This window comes from Trichosurus vulpecula, chromosome 3 (assembly GCF_011100635.1).
Source record: "Trichosurus vulpecula isolate mTriVul1 chromosome 3, mTriVul1.pri, whole genome shotgun sequence".
In the NCBI taxonomy this organism is placed as follows: Eukaryota; Metazoa; Chordata; class Mammalia; order Diprotodontia; family Phalangeridae; genus Trichosurus; species Trichosurus vulpecula.
In genome coordinates, this window is record NC_050575.1 from 409,381,995 (window position 1) to 409,409,790 (window position 27,796).

General features: G+C 42.6%; 1 protein-coding gene across 2 annotated transcripts; it reads left to right on the forward strand.

The window, feature by feature from the left end:
* Positions 1-4,280: 4,280 nt before the first annotated feature.
* LOC118842954 (zinc finger protein 501-like) lies at positions 4,281-27,796 on the forward strand. 2 transcript variants are annotated; one of them, XM_036750302.1, is made up of 5 exons: positions 4,281-4,388; positions 6,065-6,117; positions 18,420-18,546; positions 20,028-20,123; positions 26,167-27,796. In XM_036750302.1, exons 2-5 carry the CDS (start codon positions 6,085-6,087, stop codon positions 27,438-27,440), a joined length of 1,530 nt encoding a protein of 509 aa, XP_036606197.1. In that variant the 5' UTR covers positions 4,281-4,388; positions 6,065-6,084; the 3' UTR covers positions 27,441-27,796. The 2 variants fall into 2 exon arrangements, with proteins under 2 accessions (XP_036606197.1, XP_036606198.1); XM_036750303.1 differs by lacking the exon at positions 20,028-20,123.

Consider the following 27,796-nt stretch of genomic DNA (forward strand, 5'->3'; position numbering starts at 1 on the left):
AATGAAAAAATAGAAAAAAATGTGAAATATCTGATGGGAAAAACAACCGACCTAGAAAATAGATCCAGGACAAACAATCTAAGAATTATTGGTCCACCTGAAAGCTATGATGAAAAAATAAAAGCCTGGACAGTATCTTCCACGAAATCCTTAAGGAAAATTTCCCAGAGATCCTAGAACCAGAGGGTAAAATTGTCATTGAAAGAATCCACCAATCACCCCCGAAAGAGATCCCAAATTGAAAACTCCAAGAAATATTACAGCCAAATTCCAGAACTACCAGGTCAAGGAGAAAATAATGCAAGCAGCTAGAAAGAAACAATTCAAATATCATGGAACCACAGTCAGGATCATGCAGGATCTTTCAGCTTCTACATTTGTTATACCCTACCCACCCCCCCCCCTTTTCAGTTTCTCCATCTTGCTCCAGCTCACTCTACTGTTTGTACTCCCATCTCCATGGACCCGACTGTTTGTGTCCCCATCTCCACAGAAATCTAATTGTGTTCCTTCCCTTTAAATATTCTTTCTCTCCCTTTGCTCAGGGCTGTTCAATTTGAGTAATTACTCTGAACAGTCGCGCGCTTCAATAAATCCACATCTAAATTTATATCCGGGTCTCGCTCGCTTTTTTTCGGCACAACATATTAAATGACAGGAAAAATTGGAATATGATATTCTGAAAGGCAAAGGAGCTCGGATTGCAACCAAGGATCAACTGCCCAGCAAAACTGAGCATAATTTTCCAGGCAAGGAGACAGACATTCAATGAAATAAGGGAATTCAAGACCTTCCTGATGAAAAGTCCAGAGCTCAATGGAAAATTTGATCTCCAAATACAAAACTCAAGAGATACATAAAAAGGTAAATGGTGGGGGGAACCCTAGTTAATTAATGAGTCTAATTAGTTACATCCATATATAGGATTACTTTGTTTTACATATGTTTTATATGTATGTCAATCTTGAGAATAGTATAGTTATTATGAATTGAAAAGGATATTCACAGACTGAGGATGTCACTATAAAATAACTGTTACAATGATAAAATATATAATTAAGACATATAAAGGGATGGTTCCAGGAGAAGAGGTAAGAAGGTAGTAGAAAAGAGTAAATTACATCACACGAAGAGGCACAAAAACATATTATACTAGAGGGAAGAAGGGAGGGAGAAGAGCAGTATTTGAGTTTTAATCTCATTGGATTTGGTTCAAGAAGGGAATAACATACCCTGATAAGTATAGAAATCGAACTTCTACAGGCAGCAGGAGGGGAAAGGGGAAAGAAAAGGAAAGGGGGTGGTCAGAAGGGAGGGAAAAAGTAGCAAGGAGAAAAGGTAAGATAAGGGAGGGGAATCAAGAGGGAGGGTAAACTGAGGAAGGCAGCAGTCAAAAGCAATACTTTGTTGAGGAGTGCAAGGGGAAACGGAAAATAAAAGCATAAACAGGGGGGAAATAGGATGGAGAAAAAGACACAGAAAGTAATCATAACAGTGAATGTGAATGGGATGAACTCTCCCACAAAACAGAAGCAGATAACAGAATGGATTAAAAAACATAATCCTCCACTATGTTGTTTACAAAAAAATACATTTAAAACAGGGGTATACACACAGGGTACAGGTAAAAGGATGGAGTAGAATACTTTAGCTTCAGCTAAAGTAAAAAAAGCAGGGGTAGCTATCCTAATCTCAGACAAAGCAAAAGCAAAGATAGATCTAACTAAGAGATAAGGAAGGACTGTATATCCTGCTAAAAGGCACCATCAATGATGAAGCAATATCATTATTTAACATATATGCACCAAGAGGTATAGCATGCAAATTCTTAGAGGAGAGGTTCAGGGAGTTACAGAAAGAGACAGCAAAACTATAATAATGGGGGACTTCAACCTCCCCCTCTCTGACCTTGATAAATCTAACCTCAAAATAAACAAGAAAGAAGGTGAATAGAATTTTAGAAAAGTTAAATATGATAGACCTCAGGAGAAAATTGAATGGGGATAAAAAGGGATATATGGTTTTCTCAGCAGTCCATGGCACATATAAAAAAATTGACTATGGACTATGGCATAAAAGCTTCACAATCCCGAGGAGAAAGGCAGAAATATTAAATGCATCCTTTTCAGATCATGATGCAATAAAAATTATATGTAATAAAGGGCCATGGTAAGACTAAAAATTAATTGGGAACTAAATAATCTAATGTGATTAAATGTGATTAAAGATCTTCCCCACCCATTTGATAGGCCTCAGGTGGAGGTAGTTAAGAGAAGCTTGAATAGGGGAGGCTTATTTGTAGGCAAGCCCACACCCTTTTGCTAAATAGGTGTTAAACCCCAGGCCCACATCCTTTTGCTAACTTGTTGGTAAGCTCCAGGCCCACACTCTTTCACAAACTAGGTGTTAAGCTCCAGGCCCATGCTTTTTTGCTAACTAGGTATGAGGCCTCAGGCCCACACCTGATTTTTGCTGATTAGGTGTGAAGCCCTCAGGCTCTAAGAAGGGTGTGTGTAGAGATCTGGAAGGGCTGAGAGACTGGACTGTAGAGACAGAGAAACAGAGAACTGGAAGAGCCAGAGAGACAGAGAGAACTAGAAGGGCTAAAAGAGAGAGACAGAAAGACTCAGAGAAGGAGAGATAGAGAACTACAAGGGCTTTCAGAACTCCAAACTCTCAGAATTGTGGGAGGAGAGGACACAAGTAAGCAGACAGTTACAATTTGTAAGGGTTTAAGGGAAGACCCTAGCAGAGGGGAAGGTTACAGGATGGCTTGGGTCCTTGCTTTGATAATGTGATTTTGGAATTGAAATTGTGGTCGAAGCACAGGCACCCACGCACCCCATCATTTCCCCCTTAAACAGATGGGACCCAAAATCATTTGGGATAAGGGACAAAGGTCTAGGCTTCTGAAACTGCTTCATGCTGAGAGAGGACATCAAACTGTCCCTGCCTCATAGGGTCCCCCCATTCAAGGGGTTGGATAGGTAGCCAGTGTTCAGAACTTGACCTAAGCCAGGTTCAGGGATGATGAGTCCTGGTCACAGACAAAGGTTGGTACCCAGCCTCAGCAGTCATATAAAGCTGGAGGTCATTGAGCCTAGAAGAAACAAATCTGGCAAGGAGATTAAGCAGACAAGTGCCAAAAAGAAGTAAAAGGAATATGATCAGGACTGGGACCAGAATAGGAGTTAGCACAGAAAGAAGCCAGGATCCCCATGAAGAGGAGGACCCTGGTGCACTAAGGTTTTCTTGAATATCTTGCAACCAATTAGCTTTTTCCAGTATACTTTGGTGTGGAGTTCTACCTGTTGAGTTGTTAATGTACATGCACCAGGAGGTATTGGCCAGGGAACAAATACCTCCACTGGAGGCAAGAAGGTAGTCTAAGGCTAGGCCATTGTGCAGGTACAGATGTGCTAGGGAGTCCAGAGACTTGTCTTGTTTGCCAAGTGGTGAATGGTCTCAGGTTTGAAAGAATGAGCTCATGCTGTCAACGTCCATCCCAGGGCATGAGGTGCTCTGCTCCCTTCTGAAGGCACTAGAAGACATGGTCCCAGAATCCACGCTTCACTCGTTTCAAGGGATAGATACTGGTTTAATGAAAATGGTCAGAGGGGGTGCTAAAAATCCAAGGGAGCACACAGCAAAATCCTCACAATATGTGAGACATCAGGTGGCTAGAATAGCAGTCCTCGGGTCCTTCCAAGTGCTGGCATTGCTGTTTCACCTCTTCCCCAGAATCCTCACCACTGGCCACCCATTCCCCAAAGGAAGGACTAGCCCTTAAGGGGCCCAGATGGGAGTGTTTGTAAAAGGTCCGGAGCGTGAATGCCCCAAGGATCAGCAAGATTACATGTCAATATTCCTGGAAAGAGTAATGGCCGAATTTCTCCTTGACCAGGGTGAGATCAGTTGTTGAAAAAAGAACATGCTCCAAATGGTTCCTCCAGTTGAATCAGCCGATTCCGTACAGGAAACAGTTTGGAGGGAACAGACAAATCAAGAGCCGGGGTGGGAGTAGGTAGGAAATTCCAGCCCCTTTATGGGAAGGATAAGGGAGCGAGGCATTCTGGGAAAAGGAGTCCGGCTCTGGAGTTCTAGTAGACCCAATGAGCAGCGGATCCCGAAAGAGCAGGTTTTCCTGTGAAATGGAATCAGGCAGTGCCGCCGGCGGTGAACGCCCCCCGGAAGTGGAGGTTTAGCGGACCAATAGGCAGGCGGCGCCGGTGTAAGGGGGCGGAACATCCTGTTGCTATCTTCCAGGTGTGGTCCATGCTTTCCCAAGGGGGAAGAAGGAGCCGACTGAGTGCCGGGAGACATCCGGGTTGTGTAGGAGCTCGGGGAGACGAAACTCGCGAGCCTGGAAGAAGGGGATCCTCCAGCAGGTCAGGCGAGCCTCGAGTCCCCTGTGCCGGAGGGACTTTCACTAGGGGCAGCCCCATCGTCCCGCAGTTTGGGGTCCTGGGAAAGAGCCCCTCGGCCGGGCCCCTCTCCCCGGGGGAAGGTGGACGGAGCGGTGACGCGGCGTGATCCCGGAGCTCTCGCAGGTCCTTTGCTCCTGCTCCTCCCGACGTCCCCGCGAGCCTTCCTAGGGGCTCTAGGGGAGACACCCGGCTCCAGGGGAGCCGAGGGGAGGCTTCCCTGGACGGGAGAAGTCCGGAGACCGCCCGCTGTGACCCCGGTGGGGCACCAGAAAGGACGGGGTCAGGAGGTCCAGGAACCCCCAGGCTGGAGGTCCCGGGCGGGGTCGTCGGGAATGAGGTCACGGACTCAAGCGGGACTGAAAGAGTCCAATTGGCCAAAGTGTATTGTCTGCGCTCCACGGGGGCCAGAGTTCTTAGGGAGCCTGCGGTCCTAAGGGGGACATTCAGTGTTTATTCGGATGTAGAGTAAAACGGCCAGGTGTGCTAATAGGTGATTGGGCAGGTTCTGGAGTTGTCAAGGAGTGGTCGTTTCTTAAAGGAACAGGCACCTTTATTGTTAACTGCAGACTTTTGACCCAGAATTCACAGATAGATAGCCCGGGGGGGGGGGGGCTACGTGGGGGCTACTTGGGAGGGTGGTTTTAGGCCAGAACCGTCACTAAGTCACTAAGGGTCAGGGCTGACTGAGGACCGCCCAGGCTGCCCCCATCAATGTCCACTTAAACAAGGTAAATGTAGGGAGTGTGCAGTGTAAGTCTAGGAGACACAGAATGAGTGGTTCAGGAGACCCGTAAGAGGTCAGTGAGTAGGAAATACCTCTCTGGGCCAGTGCCCAGCCAGGTCAGACTAATGAATCTTACAGGTGCAGCTGGCCACTGTGTCGGGAAGAGACAGAAGTGTTTGCTAGGTCTTGCTATCCTTGGGGGGCAGAGAAACTGCCAGGGACACTGTATAGAAGATAGGGAGAGATAGGATTTGGGCATTTGGGGTCCCAGCAGAGGCACCCAAGCAACTGATCAGACCCAGGTGTCCTGTCTCCCGGCCCCCAGCTCCTGGCTTCAGACCCAGGGTGCTGTAAGGATCCAGGAGTTCTGCCTACCCTGAGGACCCCTCCCTGGCTGAAGGAAGCCAAACTCTTTCCTGGCCCCTTATCTGGACCCACAGCTGTTGGGCTGCTTCCCTCTCATATCCCAAGAACATGGCTCCCTGTCTCCACTTTTCCTTTCGGAATTCTGAGCCTAAACTTTGCCAGGGGTTCCCAGGAGTCCTCCCTGGCCCCCAGTTAGACCTCAGAACACAGTGCTTTACCATTGCCTGACTGTCCACCTGGAACCCATCTGTCACTAGGGACCCTGGGATTAAGATTGCAGGTGGGGCAGATGTGTTTTTCTGTGCAGAGGTAAAGAAGGGAAGGACTTTGCAGGTGGCTCCAGGTTGTCTCCTGGTTATCAGAAAGGCTTAGAATGGGGACACTCCATGCTTAGATGGTACATCTGTGAGAAAGAGCTTTGGCTGTGGCTCCATCTGTGGGGACATAAAGGGTGGGGGAGCAGGTCCCTGAAGTCAGGAATGTCCAGGGATAAGATGGAGAAACTTTACAAAATGGAGTCACTTTGGTTCCTTTGCTCCCTACACAGGGAGCCTGGATTCAGAGGGAATGGCCCCTGGGAGCAGCCGAGCCCCAGCCCAGGTGAGTGCAGTCCATCTATAAATATAGAGGATGGTCTATGAAGCTGGTGACACCTGCCTTATGGATCATTTTTTTTTTTACAAAAATAGGCATGAAACTGAATAGAGTAGTAAGAATGCTGCCCTGCTTTCATCTTCTGTGTTTTAATTCCATTCTTTACAACCCTGGTGTCTTGAACACTGCCCCTCCTCCACCCATGTTGCCCTTCCCTGTTTGTTTCTTTTCGTGAGGCAATCAGGGTGAAGTGACTTACCCAGGGTCACACAGCTAGTAAAGTCTCACGTGTCTGAGGCTATATTTAAACTCAGGTCTTGCTGACTCCATGGCCAGTGTTCTATCTACTTTGTTACCTACCACCCCCTCCCCCGTTTGTTTTTAGGTTCTGCTTCCTTACAGCTGACTGACAAGGGTGACCCCTTCATTCCTTTGTCCCTATTACCCAGGGATCATATCTTTGCTCCCTTAATGCCTGCCAGCACCCCCTCCCCCTACACACAGTTCCTCTCCCTCCTCTTTCTTGTGGGCAAGCTCTCCCTTCTAGTGACTGAAGGTCTAGGAAAACCTTTCACCCTGACTCGTGTCTGGGCAGACCTGGAGCAGAGCCCTGGAGGCTCCCCCAGCTCTTGTCCTTTGCTGTGCTGTCATCAGAGCAGAAATTGTTCTGGTGCTGCCCATGTCCTCCTGACTCAGCTCACACAAGCCTTCCCAGGTCCCTCTGAAGCCCTTCCCTTTACCAGTTCTCAGGTCAAGTCAGTGAGCATTTGGAAAGGCCCTAGATATACAAGCCCAAGATTTCTTGTACAGACTGCTCTGGGGCCATCCTGCTGCTCGTGTGTTTCTAAGACCTGCCTTGGCACAGTGATCGAATGATGGACAGCTTCTCTACTGTTTAAAAGAGGCTCTTGGCATTCTCACCCTTGCATTTGTTGTTCACCACATACCATATTACTGTATAGATTGGCTTCCTGGTGAGAAAATTGGGTCTCCCTATGCAATGGCCCAGGCACTGACAGAGACCATGAGAGCAACAAAGCAAAAAGGAAGGGTTGATAGAGTCGAGTTAGTGTGTCAAGGTACCTCAGGCAGCTTCTTGGAAAATCTCAGTCTGGTATAGGCTGGAGCAGTTCCTAGATTGACCTGGGAAGGGAATAATAGATGGAAATGATTCAAGCCAATACTCAGTTTAGATGTTAAGCAAAAATCAAACACTCCTAGGTCATTCAACAAGCAAAAGGAGATTTATTTAAGAATACCATAAAAATGACATTCAATATGGATTCCACAGTATTTTAGCTTGAGTAGACAAAGCTTCCCTCACCTCCATGTGGGAGCCTATCTGATCAGCAGTGTAAAGTGTGGCAGTTTGCCATGTGGGGAAATCTGTCATATCTGAAGGACCCTGGTTTCACATGCAGTGACTTTTACGTGCCAGGCACTGAGTTAAGCACCTTAACCCTATCTCACTTGGCCCTCTCAACCAGCCCTGGAAGTTAGGCATCATTATCCCCATCTCATTTTTACTTATGTAGTTAGGAATATTTTGGGCAAAACGTTTTTTTTACCATATTTTTCAATTCACATTTTTTTACATCAGAAATTAGCCCTCTCTCCCTTCCTTTTCTGCCACATGCCCCTTCTCCCCCCATTGAGAAAGCAAGAAAAACTAGCTTCTATTACAAGACTGTATGTAGTCGAGCTAAACAGAATTTCTCAATGGTTGTAGCTAAAGAAAATTATATCAGCTGGTACTTTGAGTAAAAAGTCTCTATCAAGAGGTAAGCAACACATCATCATGATTCCCCAGGGACTGATGGATCATTGCGTTGATCAGACTTCCAGTGTGTTTATAGACACATATGAATACATGCATTTTTATCAGTTAAGGTCCACCTAATCATCCTCCCCCCTGCCGCCTCTCCTACATTGAGAACACAAGAAAAACAAAACCCATTATTCACCATGTATAGTCAATCTGAAAAATAAAAAAAATCCACAGTGCCTATGCCCAAAAAATACTTCTCCCTGAATCCTTCCCTTTTGGTGGTAGGCAGCATGTTTCTTTGTCATTGGCCATCTGGAGTCTCGGTTAGTCACTATGCTAATTCAAGGTCAGTGCAGCGGTATGCCATTACATTTGTTAAACTTCTTCATCTATAACCTATTTATGAATAGTCTTTCAGATTCTCTCTTTCCCACGTCAAAAAGAATGATAAAATTTATAAAAATTGAATTTGTTTTGTTTAGGCATAATTCCTCCCATAATGTACCCTCCTTCTAATTCTCCTTCCCCTTTCTCTCCTTTCCCTCCTTTTCACTAGTGAGTAAAATGTTTTTCTGTACAGAACTCTATGCTGTTTGTTTTCTTCCTTCCTTTGACTAGAGGATTGAGGTTTAGGCATCAGATGTTCCCACCCATTGCTACCTCCTTCTTTGTATAGATGTCTACTTGTGCCCCATCATTATGTGAGGTATTTCCTAACCTTCCTTTCCATCCACCCACCTTAGTGTATTCCTCTGCCTCTCTTTCTGTCTTTTCCTGAAGATCAAGATGTAACAGAACCCCTTCCAGGTCTTATCTAATTTGATTCCCTCTATAAGCCCTGAGAGATATCAGAGAAGACACATATCACCTCTCCATATTTGAATGAAAGGAGTTTATCCCATATTTCTTTTCCCCTAGGCTAGTTCATCCTTCTTTATTTATATTTCTCTTCAGTTGTATTTGAACTCCCAAAGGTCTCTGCCATCATGGTCTTTTCATCAAGAATGCTTGGAAGTCCTTTCCTTAAGGGTCATTTCCCCTCATATCATTATACTCAGTTTTGTTGGGTAAATTACTCTTGGTTATGAGACTATATTCTTTACCTTCTGGCATATCCTATTCCAGGCTCTATGCTCTTTAAATGATGGTTATTGCCAAATTGTGTGATCCTGTGACTCCTTGGTATTTGAATTGTTTTGTTTTGTTTTTTTTTTTGTCTGCTTGCTGTACTTTTCTCATGCACATGTTAGCTCTGTGTTTTTGGTAATGGTGCTCCTAGGAGTTTTCATTCAGAGATTTCTTTTAGCAAGTGATCTGTGGCTTATTTTGACTTTCTCTTCTGGTTGTAAGATTTCTTGAGATCTCCTATTGAGGCTGTTTTTTAAATGGCATTCAGATAGTCCCCAATGTTATTTAAATTTTCCCTTGTTCTCTTTCCTTTGTGATTTGTTTTTTACTGTTAGATAAGTGACATTTTCTTCTGTTTTTTTTTAACCTTTTGAATTTGTTTTAATATCTGTTATTGCCTTGTGGCTTCTGTTTGTTGTATTCAAAGTTTTAGAGAGTTTGTTGCTTGGCCATGGTTTTGTATGTCTTGTGCCATGCTGTTAACTCCTTGATTCTTTCTTCCACACCACTCATTTCTTTGCTATTTCTTTTCCCCTTGAGTACTGTCATTCCATTTAGAAACATGTTTAGCTATTTCTTCACTGCTTCTAGAAATTGTGGTTGAGTTTGTGCCCAAGCTGTGTTTTTTGGAGGCAGTGTTTGTAGATATGAATCACCCTTCTGTATTTGTGTCTCCACTTCTTATGGTGCCATAACCATTCACTATGGTGAGGTTCTTTTTTTGTTGTCTCAACCTTTCAGCCTACTTTCTCTGCAGCACCTTGGAGGGAATGTCTGGGCTGCTCTTCTGGGTACTTACTTGGGTCCTGAGGCTTGTCTTATTCTAGGGGCAGGATAGAAGCCTATGAGCTCTCAGTGTTCCCAAAGTGGTCTGATCCAGAGCAAAATCAGATTGGTGCCCTCCTGCTCTGAGTTCTCCAAGTTTCTGACTTGAATTTGAGTCCATGTAAGAGTGGACTGCTGCCAGGCTCTGTCCCTACTGGCCAACTAATGAGCTCTGCTGGGTGGCTCAGAGGGGCAGAATTGTAAGTTTCTGTTTATTTCGGAATTCCTGCCTTGTTAATCCACTGCAGGCTGGTCTGGACATTGGAAGGGAGGCCTGGCTTGGCATCCCAGGCCTGAGTCATACTCAGGCTTCTGCAGGCTTCTGTACTTCCTTGCTTCATTCCCCAGGGTCTCCCTCCTCAGGAATTCTAGTGCTTGATACAGATTCCCTTGACCCTGGTTATGTGAGCTGGGCCTGGGTAGAGGGTGAGCTACCAGTCACAGCCATCCTGTTGCGGTTCCCTAACTTGGGTCTGAATCTTCTTCCCCTGTTACTCCACGAACCTCCCATTTTCCCGCTGTGTCAACCTGGACCTAGGACTCACAGGTTTTTCTGGTTTTCCCCATCAGGATTTGGTCTGGTACATTGTCCAGATCTCTTAGCTGTTTGTGGAGAGTTCAGTGCATTGTTTCCTCACTCTGCCGTCTTGACTGCCGTGCCCAGAGACATTATCCTCAGTTTACATAAGTTGAGAAAACTGACCCAGATGGTAAGGGATTTGCCCAGCATCACATAGCTATGAGTGTGTGAGACTTCATGTGAGCCGAGGTTGTCCCCAAGATCAGTCTTCCTGACCCTGGATCAGTGCTCTTGGCAGGTGAAGAAGATGAAAAGCTCCTGGAAGAAATCTTTCACTAAGATAATTGATCAATAAACATTAAGTGCTTGAGACACCGAGGCAAGAGACTATACATTTACTGAAGGCCCTCACAACCTATTGGGGAATTCTGCAGAATAGGAACTAATTAAGAGAGAGAAAGAACTAGAATTAAGAGGGGAAAGGCTTCCATAGATGAGACTGAAGTTGGGACATCAGACAGCCAGTGCAGCCAGTAGGGCAGCTTAGAAGGTGCAGTGGGTAGACTGGCAGGCTTGGAGTCAGGAAACCTGAGTTCAAATCTGGCCTCAGACTCTTACAAGCTGTGTGACCCTGGGCAAGTCATTTGACCCTGTTTGCTTTGGTTTCCTCCTCTGTAAAATGAGCTGGAGAAGGCAATGGCCAACCACTCTAGCATCTTTGCCAAGGAAACCCCAAAACCATGAAGAGGTTTACATGATTGAGCAACAAAAGCAACATTAGGGAAGGCTGGAGGCAGAGGTGAGGAGGAAGAGTGTGACAGTGGCTCTGTCCAATGAAATGGGGCTGGCCACTGAAAATGTGTGGAGCTGAGAGATGGAGGGTCTGGTTTAGGCAACAGCCAGGAGGCCAGGGTCACTGGACAGAAGAGTACATGTAGGTGGGGATTAAGTCATAAAGGGCTTTGCATGACTTTTGTATTTGTATTTTGTATTTGTGGTTATTGAGTGGAGGGCCAGGGTGGTGACATGATCAGAGCCTCCCTTTAGGAAAAATCCCTTTAGTCACTGAATGGAGGACAGACTGGAGTGGGGAGAAGCTTGAAGCAGGTATATCCACCAGCAGGGTGTAGCAATGGCCTAGGTGTGAAGTGATGAGGACTTGGACCTGGGTGGGGGCAGTATTAGTTGGGGGAGAAGTGATCATTTATGGGAGATGTTGCAAAGGTGGAATCAGCAGAGCTGGACAACAGATGGGATGTGGAGGAGAGAGAGTGTGAAGAGCAGAGGGTGGAACCTAGCTTGTGGACCCAAGTGACCTACATCAGGTGGCAACTGACATCTTGGTTGCCTATTAACAAGTCCTGGATTGGATAGGTGAGGGCCTGGGATTCGAGGCAGCTTTTGGGGTCAGGAGCAGTTGGAGAGGCTATGTGGAATACCTAGGGAAAAGCTGGTTCAGAATCCATCGTTGGTGTGGCTCATAGCTCAGGATGGGAGCAGGGGCTCAGTCTCAGCTCCTAGCCCTACCAGAAGCATGCACAAGAATCACCAGGGCAGGAATCACAGTCTAACATGGGACATACAGAGCTTGCCATCTGACTGATAGTGGCCCAGTTCACTAGGTTTACTGTTGGTAAGAAGATTGAAAACCACATCGGGAGCCTGCAGAACTAGGATCCCATTGGGAGCAAGGGAAGTCTCCATCAACTTTGCCACAGATGAGACCACTTGAGGAGCACTGAAAGCTTGCATGTCCCCAGCCTGCGCTGTCCTTGAGATCCTGGAGTGAGGCAGCATTCTATATGGCCAAGAGAGCAGGAGGACCCAGGAGAACAGCAGCTCAGCCCAGATACTCCTCCAGGAGGGCATAGAGACTGGCTTTAAGTTAAACACTAAAGTCATTGATGACACAGAAATGTGATGGAGTCCTGTTGGGCTTTAAGAAGTGATGAAGGGGTGGTTTTAGAGTAGTCTGGGAAGATGTGTAGGAACTGATGCATACCAAAGGGAACAGCAGGAGGAACACATTTTACATGGAGACAGTGTTATAAAGATTACCTTGAAAGACCTGGGAATCCTGATGTATGTAGTGATCTGCCACTATTCTAGAGGACTAACATGCCAGCTGCCTCTCCTTTTGATTTAAGTGAAGCTCTCAGTCCAGAATGAAAGTTTTGGATGTGGCCAATGTGAAATTGGGCTATACGTGATTATACTTAACAGGGGTTTGGTTTTTCAGTTCTTTTTCAGTGAGGTTGGGGCTGACAACAAAAGAAGGAGGATTTTTTTCTAAGAGGAAAAAAACCTATTTATTATCCATGAGATAGAACTTTTTTCCTCCCCATCTTCCTCAAGGCTTCAAAGAGGATCATTTTGATTTGTCTCCAGAATTGGGAGCCAAGAGCTGGACACTTCAAGAAATGACAACTTCAGAACCACACAAAAGTCTAACCCCTAAAAACCAACAAAGAGCTATATCCTAGGGGAATGTTCTGGGGACGCTGGAAAGGAGAATTTCCATTCATGCAGAAGCTTTGCATTACCCACTGGCCATGTGAATGGGTCCTCTTCCCCCTGGACTCTGAATATACTTGTGGTCCAGTATGCCAGACTCTTTTGGGGATGCTTGTATACTTTGCTACTTTCCATACTTTTAGAGTAAATAACTTTAAAAAATAAAATAGGAACAAACACTTATAACTTCACTGGCTTCCCCTTGCCCAATTCAGATTTTCAAGGAGTCATTTACTTCCTTAAGATTCTGCACCTCCCATAAAATGAGAAGAGGACCCATATGTACAAAAAATATTCATAGCAGCTTTTTTTGTGGTGGCCAAGAACTGGAAAATGAGGGTATGCCCAAGAGTTGGGGAATGGCTGAACAAGTTGTGGTATATGAATATAATGGAATACTATTGTGCTGTAAGAAATGATGAGCGGGAAGACTTCAGAAAAACTTGGAAAGACTTAATATGAACTGATGCTGAGTGAAGTGAGCAGAACCAGGAGAACATTGTACACAGTAACAGTCCTATTATGTAATGACTGACTTTGATAGACTTAGCTCTTCTTAGTAATGCAAGGACCTAAACAACTCCAAAAGACACATAATGGAAAATGCTATCCAAAGCCAGAGAAACAAATATGGAGTCTGAATGCAGAGTTGAAGCAGACTGTTTATTCTCTTTTTGTTTTGTTTTCCTTTTTCTTTCATAGTTCCTCTCACTCATTCTTAGTCATCTATACAACATGACTAATGTGAATGTACATGTACAGCTTATATCAGATTACATGCTGTCTTATGGAGGGCAGAGGGGTGGAAGGTGGAGAAATTTTAAAACTTATGGAAGTGAATGTTGAAAACTCAAAATGAAGTGATTAATTAAAAAAAAAAGATTCTGGATCTCTTTTTCTAATTGGTTGACTTTCTTTTCATAATCTTGTTTTCCTTGCATTGTTCTTATTTTTCTTTTTCATTTTTCCCAAAACCTTTCTCATTTGATTTTTAAAGTCTTGTTTGAGTTCTTCCATAAATTCTTTTTGGCAGGTAGCTATTTGACATTATTTGTTTTAGTATCCTCCTCTGAAGAATAACCCTGGTCTTCTCTACTCACATAGTAACTCTCCATGGTTGGATTCTTTCTTCTCTGGCTGTGCATATTTTTGTAATAGTTTAATTTTTGTAATCATCTCTATTCCTGGGGTAGGGCTATGATGCCTCTGGCATCATATCCTCCTTCAGTTCTCCCCTCTGACCTTAAACCCAAACGACCTCCAGCCTCCCACAAGTACCCACAGTCCCACTGCTTCTGCACTCACAAGATGTGTCCTGGTACCTTCTGGTGCCTGTAAGAGTCTCTTCAGCACTGCTGAGTTTGGACTTCCATGTCAGCAGAGGTTCCCTTGATCTTCCCAGACTGAGACACCCAACTCCCTTCACTATCCCAGAAGTAAAAATTCCTGGGGCTAGGGCAGCCTCCCAACCCTGCTGACCCTAGGGCTTGGCTGCACGTTCTTTAAGCTGACCAAGGACCTAGCCTGGAGGTGTTTTCTCTTCACAGGGACTAAAACTCATCCTGGAATTTTTCTTCAGATCTTCTCTGATTGTCCCCAGATGACCAATGTTCTGCCAGTACTATCATTTATTTTCATTTTTCTGTGTTCACCCTGAGGCACTATTGTATCTCTTTGGTGGAGAAAATTCTTGAGAGCTTGAAATTTTCTGATCTACTCTGCCATCTTCCCAGAATCCTCTCCATGTCTGACTCTTAAGTGAAAAATGACTGACTGAGGGGACCCTAGAGGAAAGAAAAGATTTGGAAATTCTTGGGAATCCCAAGAAATGTAAAAGAGCAACAAATTCCTCAATTGTTCCAAAGTAAATTAATAGAATAAAGAAGTGAAAGGTGAAACATGGATTACAAATAAACCCTAAGTCAGATGTTTTAAAGAAGAAATTACAATGATAAAAAATGAATTGGCACAGCCTGGAGGATTATTCCCAAACATCAGAATGCCTGGTTAAGTGAATCTTATGTTTCTGATTGAAGTGGAAGAGCATCAGATTCCAAACTTACTGGCCAAATAGACGATGTGAATGTAGCAGGCTAGAAATATAGATGACCCTTCCAAATATCAGAATATTCTCAGATCTGGCCAACCTCTCCCATACGTGTGTGTGTGTATGTATGTATGTATGTATGTATAGAGCCCATCAGTTGGCCCCTTAATTCATTCTTTGGACTCTTTTTTTTTATAATTAAGATTTTTTACTTTTAGTTTACAACACTCAGTTCCACATAATTTTGAGTTCCAGATTTTCTTCCCCTCCTCCCCCTCCCTTCCTGAGACACCATGGAATGTGATATATCCTCTACATATAACTTCACATTGAACTTATTTACACAATAGTCAAGTTGTAAAGAAGAACTATGACCAGTGGAATGAATCATGAGGAAGAAGAAACAAAAACAAAAGAGAAAAAAAAATACAAAGGGAAAGAAAAGGAGAGCAAACAGTGTGCCTCAATCTGCATTAAGACTCCATAGTTCTTTCTCTGGATGTAGAAAGCTCTCTCCATCATAAGTCCTTTGGACTTGTCCCTGCACCCTACATTGCTGAGAAGAGTGAAGTCCACCAGGGTTAGTCATCACAGAATCTATATATCTCTGGTTTGTATAGTGTTCTCCTGGTTCTGCTCCACTCACTCGGGGGAAGTTACGGATGCCAGTACAGACAACAGCTGAGACCATTGCTGAAGAGCAGCAGTGCTGGAGAGCAGCCCCAGGGGAAAAGGAAACTTCAGGCAGACAGATCCCTCCCCCACAACTCGGAAAACCGAAGGCTATAATACACGAAGCCAGTAAGTAGACTCACAATCCCCAGAACAAGAAACCTGGGACAGAGATCCCAGAGCCCCAAAAGCAGAAATCCACTGTAAAGCCAGAAAAAGCTAACCAACGTGAAGAACACCAAAAAAAAAAAAACCAAACAAACAAACAAACAAAAAAAACAAAACTAAAGACCATTGATTCTTTTTATAGAGACAGGGAAGATCAAAATACCAATTTGGAAGAGGACAGCATTGACACTACACCCACATCTGATACCTCAAAAGGGAATGTGAACTGGTCTCAAGCCCAAAAAGCATTACTGTAAGAGCTAAAGTAGGATTTTAAAAACCAAATTAGGGAGATAAAAGAAAAAAGTGGAAAGAAAAATAAAACCACTGATGAAATCAAGTCTTTAAAAAATAAGATCGGTGAAATGGCTATGGAGATTTAGAATCTAAATAGAGAAAATGATACCCTGAAAGGTAAAATCAACCAATTGGAAAAGGCGACTCAAAAGCAAAATGAAGACAGCAGCTCATTAAAATTAATTGAACAAGTGGAAGTTAATGACTCTATGAGGCATCAAGAAATAGTCAAACAGAATATAAAGAATGAAAAAATAGAAGAAAATGTGAAATATCTGATTGGAAAAACAACTGACCTGGAAAATAGATCCAGGAGAGACAATTTAAGAATTATTGGTCTACCAGAAATCCAGGATGAAAAAAAGAGCCTTGACGGTATCTTCAAAGAAATTATCAAAGATAACTGCCCAGAAGTCCTAGAACCAGAGGGTAAAGTTGTCATTGAAAGAATCCAACGATCCCCCCCGAAAGAGATCCCAAACTGAAAACTCTGAGAAATATTATAGCCAAATTTCAGAATTATAAAGGCAAGGAGAAAATACTGCAAGCAGCCAAAAAGAAACAATTCAAATATCGTGGAACTATAGACAAGATCACTCAGGATCTTTCAGCTTCTACATTAAATGACAGGAGAAATTGGAATATGATACTCTGAAGGGCAAAGGAGCTTGGACTATAACCAAAGATCAACTACCCAGCAAAATTGAGCATAATTTTTCAGGCAAGGAGATGGACATTCAACGAAATAAGGAAATGTGACCTTCCTGATGAAAAGTCCAGAACTCAATGGAAAGTTTGATCTTCAAATACAAAACTCAAGAAAGACATAAAAAGGTAAACAGGGGGAAAAAATCCCACAAACCTTATTAATCAATAAAGGCAAATTATTTACATCTTTATATAGGATTATATTATTTTATATATGTTATATATACGTGTGTGTGTATGTGTGTATATATATATGTATATGTATGTGTGTGTATATATATATATAATCTGTCAATCTTGAGAATGGTATAGACAGACTGTGGATGTCTGTATAAAATAACTGATATAAGCATAAAAAATATAAGAGATGTAAAGGGAGGGTTCTGGGAGAAGAGGTAAGGAGGTAGTAGAAAAGGGTAAATTACATCGTAGAAGGAAAGATGGGAGGGAGAAGAGTAATATATGAGCTTTACTCTCATTGGATTTGGTTCATTCTTTTGACTCTCGTTCATCCAAATTTCTAGAGTTATAGGGAACTGTTTAGGTCATTTATTTGTCATAAGGAATCTGGCTAAGGTTTTCTGATGAATTAGCTCTAAGAAAACCGAAGTTAATGAAATACTGCCTTTTTTTTTTAAAGCAATGAAGGAACCTTCCTTGTTCATCGTTGCTGTTCAGTCATTTCATTCACACTCAACACTTAGTAAAGCCCATTTGAGCTTTTCTTGGCAAAGATGCTGGAGTAGTTTGTCATTTCCTTCTCCAGTTCATTTTACAGATAAGGATACTGAGGCAAACAAGGTGAAGTAGCTGGCCCAGGGTCACACAGTTAATACACTTCTGAGGCCATATTTGAACTCATAAAGATGAGTCTTCCTGATTCCAAGCCCAGTGCTCTTTCCACTGTGCCACCTAGCTTGCTTTTCTCCATCATAATTACTCTTATTACAAAGTAATTAATTATGTAATTATGGAATATGTGCCATGGGCAAAAGAAAGCAAAGGCATAAGCTGTTTTGTCTATAAGAGCCTGGTACCCAGAGTGACCTCAAGCCCTCAGTGTAATAACAGATAGGCTGCCTCACTTTCTGGGAACCGTCTCATGCCACTCAATGCAGTCCAAATTCTGATGAATATCTTTTTAGAATCCTCTTCATATTTTCTTCCAGATAAGACTTTATTTCAGCCATCCAGGAAACAAAGTAGACCTTTTCTGTAACTTTGTTCTCTTTTCAGTGGTCCTATTTAATGTTCCTTTTTTCCCCAGAATGCAGTTTTCTGCCATCGTCTCATTTTCTTTAGAATATATTACACCAGTTTGATGAGGAAGCAATTTCACTTCTCCCCCCTCTTTTTCCTCTACTGATGAACGTACCTCACGCATAGAATATACACTTTCTCCCAGATTCCACATGAAGACACCTTCCATAATAAGACATTTCTCAGCTTTATTCCAACTCATGATATATAATGCTTGTCTCAAAATTCCATCAGGATCCTACTGACTGTGGTTTCAAAAGGTGACTGACCCATAAAGGCTATGATCCTTGGGCAAATCCCTTTTCTGGGCTTCAATTTCCTCCTATAAATTAATGGGGATGGGACTATTTAACCCTGAGGTGTTTTTCAACTCTACATTCTATAACTTTCAATGATTTTAGGAGACAGTGACATTTAAGGATGTGGCTGTGGACTTCACCCAGGAGGAGTGGGGCCTCTTGGACCATCCTCAGAAGGAGTTGTACAAGGAGGTCATGGTGCAGAATGCATGGAACCTGCTCTCCCTGGGTAAGGACACTTCCTTCTCATTCTGAGTCTGCAATCAAAGGGAATATCTTCATTCCCTGGTATGCAGACTTTGGAGCATCTATCAATTATTAGAGAAAGTGTATGTCTCCTGTGTCCAAGAGACAGGCTCCTCATGCAACCTGGTTTTCCTACAAGAAGTCTTTGCACTGTGTGATAGGAAGCTGAGGGTTTCCTTTCTTGCTCCTGATGCAGTTTCTCACCAATTCTAGGTAGCTTCAGGTTAGAGTTCCAGTCAGTGTGGAACTAATCACAGGAGTTATTTGGTTTAACCTCTATCTCACATGAATTTTGCTGCCAAATATCTGAAAATCACCCAGGCAGCTTTTCCTTGCAGCCCCTCCCTCTTTGGGATGGACCTAATATTTGAAATATTCTTCTACTTAACAAGCATAAACTGGTAGTTTATAGCTCTCACTTGATGATGTAGGAGGTTTGTCCTTTATCTTCCTTCATGTTGCCCTAAGCTTCCAGCACAGATAGTGGGAAAGGAAAGGAAAGGGAATGAGCATTTACATCATCTGCTATTTACCATCTTCTGGGCTAAGGGCTTTCTTTACAATATTATGTCACTTCATCCTCATAATAACCTTCCAGGGTAGGTGATATTATTATGCCCATTTTACATGTGGGAAACTGAGGCAAACAGAGGTTAAGTGACTTGTCCAGGGGCACACAGCTACTAACTGTCCGAGGCTGTATTTAAACGTAGGCATTCCTGACTCCAGGCCCAGGACTCTCTCCACTGCAATACCAGCTGCCTCTGATTTCTAGACAATGGAAACTATGCAATGAGTCCATCATTTCATGAAGAAGGTGCACAAGATCAAATTCTCTGACTCCAAAGTTGTTCCAAGGTTTTCTCCCCGACTTCTCCCCAGAACTCCCCAAAATTAATGCTGTGGAAACTATCCACAGGATTCCTGGGAACCACCCTGGGATCCTTGCTTGTATGCCCTTCTGGATGCCAGGAATAACTGAGACTGACTGAGAAATAGAATTTGGACTAACCAGGTTGAGTTTGCCAGCAACAGACTTTCACCCAAGGAGGCAAACACCCCTGAATGAACAGCACACAAGGTTTACATAGGGTTCAGGGAATGAGGAGCCAGGTAGGGGGACTGGGCAAGGGATGACGCATCCATGTCCTGGTTGTTTGGCCTTGAAGCTGATCTGACACAACTACCCTTTTACCCAGTTTTGGGTGTAGGAGTTCCTGCCAGAATGGAGCATAACAGGATGGGGGGCAAAGGGTTTGGCTGTTTCTCAGAACAGGTTGTACAATCTATCCTACTTTGAGTTACTTGCATCACAAGCACTAATGGGTCAGTATGGACTCATGTGTGACCAGAATGGAGTGATCCTCAAAATGGAGCAGCTCCATATCCTCACCCCTGTTCCTAAAGAGAAGTAAATTAAAAGTTTCTCTCCATGCTCATCCCTGAGTGATTCCCCATGACCAGGGTTTCCAGTTCCCAGAGAAGATGTGATCTCCTATTTTGAGCAAAGGGAAGCAGCATGGATGCTAGAGCAAGAAGGCCTGAGGAGCCTCTGTCCAGGTGAGTGAGGTGAAAGCAGGTATATGAGAGCTGTGGTTATGAGAGGCTGCTCTGTGTTGTGGTGAAGGAAATGCTAGATTTGGGGGCAAAAAGGCCTGCCTTGGAATTCTTTTTCATATTTTTTATTAGCAGTGGCTTCCTGGGCCAGTCACTGAACCATGGAGCCTCAGTTTCCCCAGGGGGTTATGCTCCATTGCCTTTCAGCTCCCTTCCAGGGGTAAATTTGTCATCTTATAAGATGTTGGTATTTGGAATTTGAGGAATGAAATCTCCTGAAAGTGCCAAAAGGGGTTAGGCCCTAGAATGGAGAAAACTGGGAAAGGCTTATTGTGGAAGGTGGGCTCCAGCTGGGGCCCCAGGGAAGCCGGGATGAGTTTTCTAGGCCAAAGGTGAGAAAAACGCAGGGAGTCAGGAGGTGGAGTGTCCTTTTCACAGAAGAAAAAGGGGGCCCAAAGCATTGGATTATAGCATATATGGGGTGGGAAGGAAGGTGAAAAAAGACGGGAAGAGTAGGAGAGGCAGAGGGTTTAACAGCGTAAGGGAGTATTTTACATTGTATCCTTTTGCCGGGCAGTAAGAGGAGGTTGTTGAATAGGTGGTGATATCGTCAGATGAGAATTTTAGAAAGATGATCTTGACAACTGGGTATAAGATTGACTGGATTGGGGAAACATGAGGCAACCAGAACAATCAGCAGCCTCTTAAATTCCTCAGGTGTGAGGTGACTGGGGCCTGAACCAAGATAGTGACAGTGCTGGGAGAGATGTTACCCAAGTCAGGACTTTGCTCCAGAGTGAATATGGGGTCAGTAGTGTGAATGCGTGAGAGTCGATAAGGACTGCATGACGCTTCATCTCTGAGCCTGGACTACTGAGGATGCCTTTTATAACATTAGAAATGTAGACAGATGGGAGGGTTGTGGGAAAGAGAATGAGTTTCATTTTGCATGTGGTAAGAGGAGGACCAGGTGAGAGTATTGTCCCTACAGCTTTGACAGGAGAGTATCAAGAAAAAGGGGTGACTGACAGTGCCAGAGCCTGCAGAAAATTCAAGAAAAATGAGCATCAAGAAATGTCCATCGAATTTAGCAATTTCAGGATTATTGCTAATTTTAGAGAAATAAGTTTCAGTAAAACAGTTAAGTTAGGAGCCAGACTGCAGGGAGTTTCAAAGAAAGCAAATTAAAAGAATTGGAGACAACAGTTATATATGGCAGTCTCTAGCTATTTGGTTGTGAAATGGAGGTAGGAGAGAAATGGTTTTATTTGTAACAAAAGGAAAGGAGTCCTTAGTGTGGGAGAGAGTGAAAATTAGTGGAAAAATACAGATTCTAGGAGAAGAAGGTACCAAGGTAGATGAGGGATAGAATGGGATTATTTGCACACATAAAGTGATTTGATTCAGCAAGAAAAGGATGACCTTTTTCATCTGATATTTAGGCAAAAAAGGAAAAGGAAGCTGAGTAATGAGTACTGTAAGATAAGGAGAATAAGATAGCTCTTGATAAATGTCCAGCTTTTTCGATGAAATAGCAGGGCCAAGTTCTTAAGCAAGAAGGTGTGGATGAGTGGGCTGTGGGGATGAGAACAAGCCATAAGTGAGCTTTGGGGATGAAGGAAAAGATTTGGAAAAGCAGCTGTGGTGAGTGTCATGGAAAGTTAGAGAGATGTCAAAGGACTGCCTTGTCAACATGAGGGTCCAGCTTGAGATTGTGCAGCCTAAATTTGCAGTGGACCCAGGCAGCCTGGTTTTATGATTTTCTCACTCTCAATCAGCAGCACATGAGTAGGAGTGAAGGCTGATGCCTTACTTGGAAGTAATCCAGGGCTAAACTTAGCACAAATCATCAGCCCAAGTCCCTTTCCTGATATCTGTGTCTCAGTCTCTGTCCCATTCTTGGAGAATCATTAACCAGGTTCATGGAGGTGACAGCCACCTCAATTTGGGATCTGGGAGGTGGAAACTTGAAGGTGTCCCCTGGTATGAGACCCTTCAGGAGCCTTTGTGATCTTCAATGTTGTGTTTAGTCAGTTTGAACCATGGTTAGAACCTAACAAAGGCTACTACTTAGAGATGAGTGGGTGCAAGAAAAAGAGAACGTGATGGAAGTGAGAACATGCATTTGACAACTTAGGAGAAAGACCAGAATGCAGGAATTGGGTTAGAGTCTGGAGCCTCCTGTCAGCCCTGGGCCCAGTCAGCCAATCTGTTAACACTGACTAAGCACCTTGTGTTTTAGGCACTGTGCTAAGCTCTGAGGGTACAAAGAAAGGTCTCTGCTCTCAGGGAGCTCCCAGTATAGTACGAAAACATAGAGATAGTTGAAGAAGAATCAACAGATTGAACCTCATTCTTAGTTGATCTACTTGATAAAGAAACTTTTGGAATGGAAATACATTTAGTTCAACAGGGAAATGAGAGAATACAAGGAGTGAGTATAATAACAGTCTGAGAAGGAGAAGAATTGGGGGGAAATATTCCAAATCAAAATCATAGTGATAAAAATAATAGTTAACATCTATAGTCACATGAAATAATACTCTAAATCTGTATTGATCAGAGAAATACAAATGAAAATAACACCAAGGTACTGCCATACCCTGATCAAAGTGAATAATATCACAAAAAAAGGAAAGTGTTGGATATTGGAGGGGATGTGGGAAAACTGAGACACCAATGCACTGTTGGTGGAGTTGGGAACTGATCCATCAGTTCTGGAGAGTAATTTGGAACTTTGCTCATGGGACTATAACACTGTATACTCCTTGATCCAGCAATACCACTCCTAGGTGTATATCCCAAATACTTCCAAAAAAAGGGACCTATTTTCACAAAAATATTTATTGCACCTCTTTTTGCGGGGAAAAGAATTAGAAATTAAGGGGATGCTCATCTATTGGGAAAGGCTAAACAAGCTTTGACATATAAGTGGAATGGAACATTATTGTGCCATAAGAAATGACAAGCACGAGGGTATCAGACAAGTCTGGAAAACTTATATGAACTGATGTATAGTGAAGTGAACAGAACCACAAGAACATTGTACATAGCAACAGCAATATTGTCTGATGAAGAACTATGAGTGACTTAACTTTCCTGAGCAATGCAATAATCTAAGACAATCCCAAATGATGGAAATTCTTTTTCTTGTTTCTTAACAATTCAATAAAATGATGGTTACTTTCTAAAGCTGTAGTTTTCTAATTGTTCATGAAAAGTAACATATTAAATGATAAATGTACTTGAAGGTCAGTTGCACAGATTTTTTTAAACAATTTTTATATTTAAAACCTCCTTTGTAAGGATAGGATTCCTTCAGAGATAACTTTATTTTTACTACCAATGGAAAATGTAGTATACTTTCATTGAAACTGTATTGAATGGCTAATCTGTGTTACCAAACAGTTCCTTTGAGAAGCTGAGAAGGAGGTGAATAATGAAGGTTCAAATCAGAAAACAACCTTAGCATTGTAATGAGGGACACTTCAAGGTTGGTTTTTGTAGAAAGGTTTTGGGGAGTCCAGGATGGTTTCATTGTGGCCTCTACTGTGCATGCATAGTAATTATGGGTTCAAAGAGCCTGTTATGTCTGCTGCACCAATGCAAACCTGAGTAATGTCTTGCTCTGGTAATTACAGCTTTGATGAGATGTGATTACAAGGTAACTCAGGAATGAGAAGACTTCTCTGGTACAGTGGCAGCCAGCCAGTGAAGGTCTGTGCATAGCCATCATCATTTGCACATCAATGTCCAGTCTTCCCGCAAGTTTGAAAATAATTTGATGTCGAGCTGAGAAATGGAAAGAATATGTTGCATATAGTCAGAAACAGTCAGAGTGTCCTCATGGCATGAACCCCCAAAGCATTATATGCCTGACCATCATGATTTGGAATCACTGCAGAAAGAATCTTCTTATGGTGGAAGTATGCTGTAACAAAAATGTTGCTTGCAGCTGCTGTGGAGGTGTAAGGCCAGTAACACCAGCACATGGGGGCTGCTAGCACAGGTTGTTTGATTTGCTTTTCCAAGGAAGGCAACTTGAAAGGGTTAGCAATCTTACTTTAATTAAACACACATATATCATTCACTTAGTTCAGGGGAAAAAGTCAGCACCCTGAACTTCAGAGCAAATACAAACAGAAATTCCAAACAGAAATTATATAAATAGAGCAAATAACACAAATCAACAGACAGGCTTCTGTCTGACCACAGCAATACATACACAGTTAACAGAGGGAGAGAGAAGCACCAACATCTGGGTTTTCAAAGCCAGGGGGCTCCTTAACGGGTACCCAGAATATCGTCAGGCAAAATCACAGAAACTCTTCCAATCAGCAAACCCCCAAAGCAAAATACTAACCTCAGAGTCTATATACACTTCTTCAGGGTCATCCCACAGAGGATGTCACAAACGTGACTCACACTCTTGTGCCTTAGGTTTTCTTGTAACTTAAACACATCATCGAAGACTCTTGATTAATCATAGACTCTTAATTCAAACAAAGGCAAGTCTCGGTGAATGGCACTTGATTACCTTAATGCTGAGAACTGGAACGCCAAAAGAAAAAAAGGGCAAAACAAAAAGTCCCACTTTGCTTGCCATTACAGATACACATGGTTGTTGTCCCAGAGGATAAATATCTTAGCTTCAAAATTGGGCGATTATTTACTACTTAAGGTGCTACTGACAAATTTTGAGTTCAATTCCTTTCCACCACTGTCTAGAGCCTCCAGGGGGTTTGTGTACCCCTAAGTGGGAAAGGGATTCAAGAGGACTTATGCTGAAGCATGCTGTCCACTTTCTTACAAAAGGAAGATATACCCAAATTTGTGTATGAGACACAAATTTTCAGACATGGGAAATGCCATGCATTTTTAAAGGTATGCTTATTATGCAGATTTTTTTTTAGTACAAACTTTTTATTTTTTTAATATGATGCTCTATTTTCCCCTATTAGATGTTACAACAATTTTTAAATATTGATTAAATTTAAAATTCAAAATTCCTTCAATCCTTCCCCTCTCCTTTCATGAGATGGTAAACAATCGTATGGGTTATACATGTAAAGTTTTTATTACAAGGATTTTATTTTTATTGTAGGGAGCAGAGGCATTTAGAGCAATTTTTTTTTGTAAAAAATGAAATAAGTAATCACTATCAAAATAAATTAATAGTCCAAGGGGCAGCTAGGTAGTATAGTTGATAGAGTACTGGCCCTGGAATTAGGAGGATCTGAGTTCAAATCCAGCCAGAGACACTTGACACTTACTAGCTGTGAGACCCTGGATGAGTCCCTTGATCTTGATTGCCTTGCAAAAAATAAAAAAAGTTCTTTTTGAAAAAAAATTAAATTAGCCAGAACGATATCTTTTATATTTTATGTAAATACACAGAACAGTACTGGTATTCTTCATGAGACCTGAAATACTGCAACAGGCAAAAAAAACAAGATTGAAAGTTGGTATTAGGGACATTACATTATATTTACAAATAAGAGAGATCAAGAAATAATTTGGATACTTAATATGTGTACACCAAATGGCATAATATCTGTGAAGAAAGGATTAAAAGTGCAAACGATGAAAGTGAAAAAGAAAGATTGAGTTGAAGGAACCTTTTTAGTACTGTGGATAGAACATGCTAAGTCACAGGTTTTAGTTCATGCCTCAGATTTGGGATTTTGAGATAAATCACTGAGCCATTCTGAGCTCATGGCCTTGGTTTTCCTAGAAAGTTTGTGGGGGTTTTCTGATGGTTTCATTGTGACAGTTTCCAATGTGATAAGAATACTCTGCCTCTGTCAGGTTTGTTGTGAGGATCCAGTGTAACCAGTGAAGCTCTTTGTAAAGTAAATCATTTCTGCGATATAAGCTAATGGCATTTTGAAATAATTGTTTCTGCCCATGTGAACACTTTTGAAGTTTGAAGACCTTCCTCTTTGCCTGGGGAAAGACAATGTGAAGGAGTTTATGTGCTGCCAAGTATGGGAAGGGGGATATAATTATAGATGTGTCTGTATATATGTTTTCTTGTTTCTTTTAGAAGGAGAGATCAGACTTGAAGTGAAGAAGAAGACTCCTGCAGTCCTAAGCCTTTCTGTGGAAGAAAGTCAGGAGCAAAGATTCATGGGTGATGGTCCCTGTGACTTCACTTGGAGAGAAATCTGTGCTCTTCATCGGGGAATCCACACTGGAGAAAAACCTTATGAATGTAATCAATGTGCAAAGGCTTTTAGACTCAGCTCCAGTCTTGCTAAACATCAGAGAATCCACACTGGAGAGAAAAATAATGAATGTAATCAGTGTGGAAAGACTTTCAGAGGCCGCTCCCATCTAGCTAAACATCAGAGAATCCACACTGGAGAGAAACCTTATGAATGTAATCAATGTGGAAAGGCTTTTACACAGAGGGCCAATCTTACCCTACATCAGAGAATCCACACTGGAGAAAAACCTTATGAATGCAGTAAGTGTGAAAAGGCCTTCAGAAGCAACTCCTTACTTGTTGAACACCAGAGAATCCACAGTGGAGTGAAACCTTATGAATGTAATCAGTGTGGAAAGGCCTTTACACTGAGGGCTAATCTTACCCTACATCAGAGAATCCACACAGGAGAGAAGCCTTATGAATGTAATCAATGTGGAAAGGCTTTTACACAGAGGGCCCATCTTACCGTACATCAGAGAATCCACACGGGAGAGAAACCTTATGAATGTAATCAGTGTGGAAAGGCCTTTACACTGAAGGCCCATCTTACCAAACATCAGAGAATCCACACAGGAGAGAAACCTTATGAATGTAATCAATGTGGAAAGGCTTTTACACAGAGGGCCAGTCTTACCGTACATCAGAGAATCCACACTGGAGAGAAACTTTGTGAATGTAATCAATGTGGAAAAGATTTTAGACTTAGCTCCAGTCTAGTTAAACATCAGAGAATCCACACTGGAGAGAAACCTTTTGAATGTAATCAATGTGGAAAGGCTTTTCGTGATAGCTCCAGTCTAATTAAACATCAGAGAATCCACACTGGAGAGAAACCTTTTGAATGTAATCAGTGTGGAAGGGCTTTTAGTGTTAGCTACAGTCTAGTTAGACATCTGAAAATCCACACTGGAGAGAAACCTTATGAGTGTAATCATTGTGGTAAAGCTTTTTCACAGAAGTCCTCTCTTTCTTTCCATCAGAAAATCCACACTGGGGAAAAACCTTATGAATGTAATCAGTGTGGAAAGACTTTTATACGGAATACCTATCTTAGAGTACATCAGAGAATCCATGCTGAGGAGAAACCTTTTGCACTGCTAATGGAATAGGAAGATCTTTTCCATCCATTAATAGGCCTATGTGACCTACTTTGAGCCTGAGTCACATAGAGCCTATGTAGAGGAGCTTGCTGAACATGTGGAACAGGAAGAGTGGCTGAGGCAGAGTTGAGAGAGACAGCAGACAGAGAGAGCAGCTAGTAGGAGTGAAAGAGAAGGGCATTATGCCTAAGGGTGCTTGTTTGTGAGGAGGCCTGGTAGAGGGAAGGCTTGGGGATGGTGGTATTCCCTACATTGGTAATGTGTAAAAATGTCTTTATTACTATGGTGGATTTGGCTTTCTGGCATCTGAATAAATATCTTGCTTTCATCTTTGAGGAAGACAGTGTGGTATATTCTGTGATTCA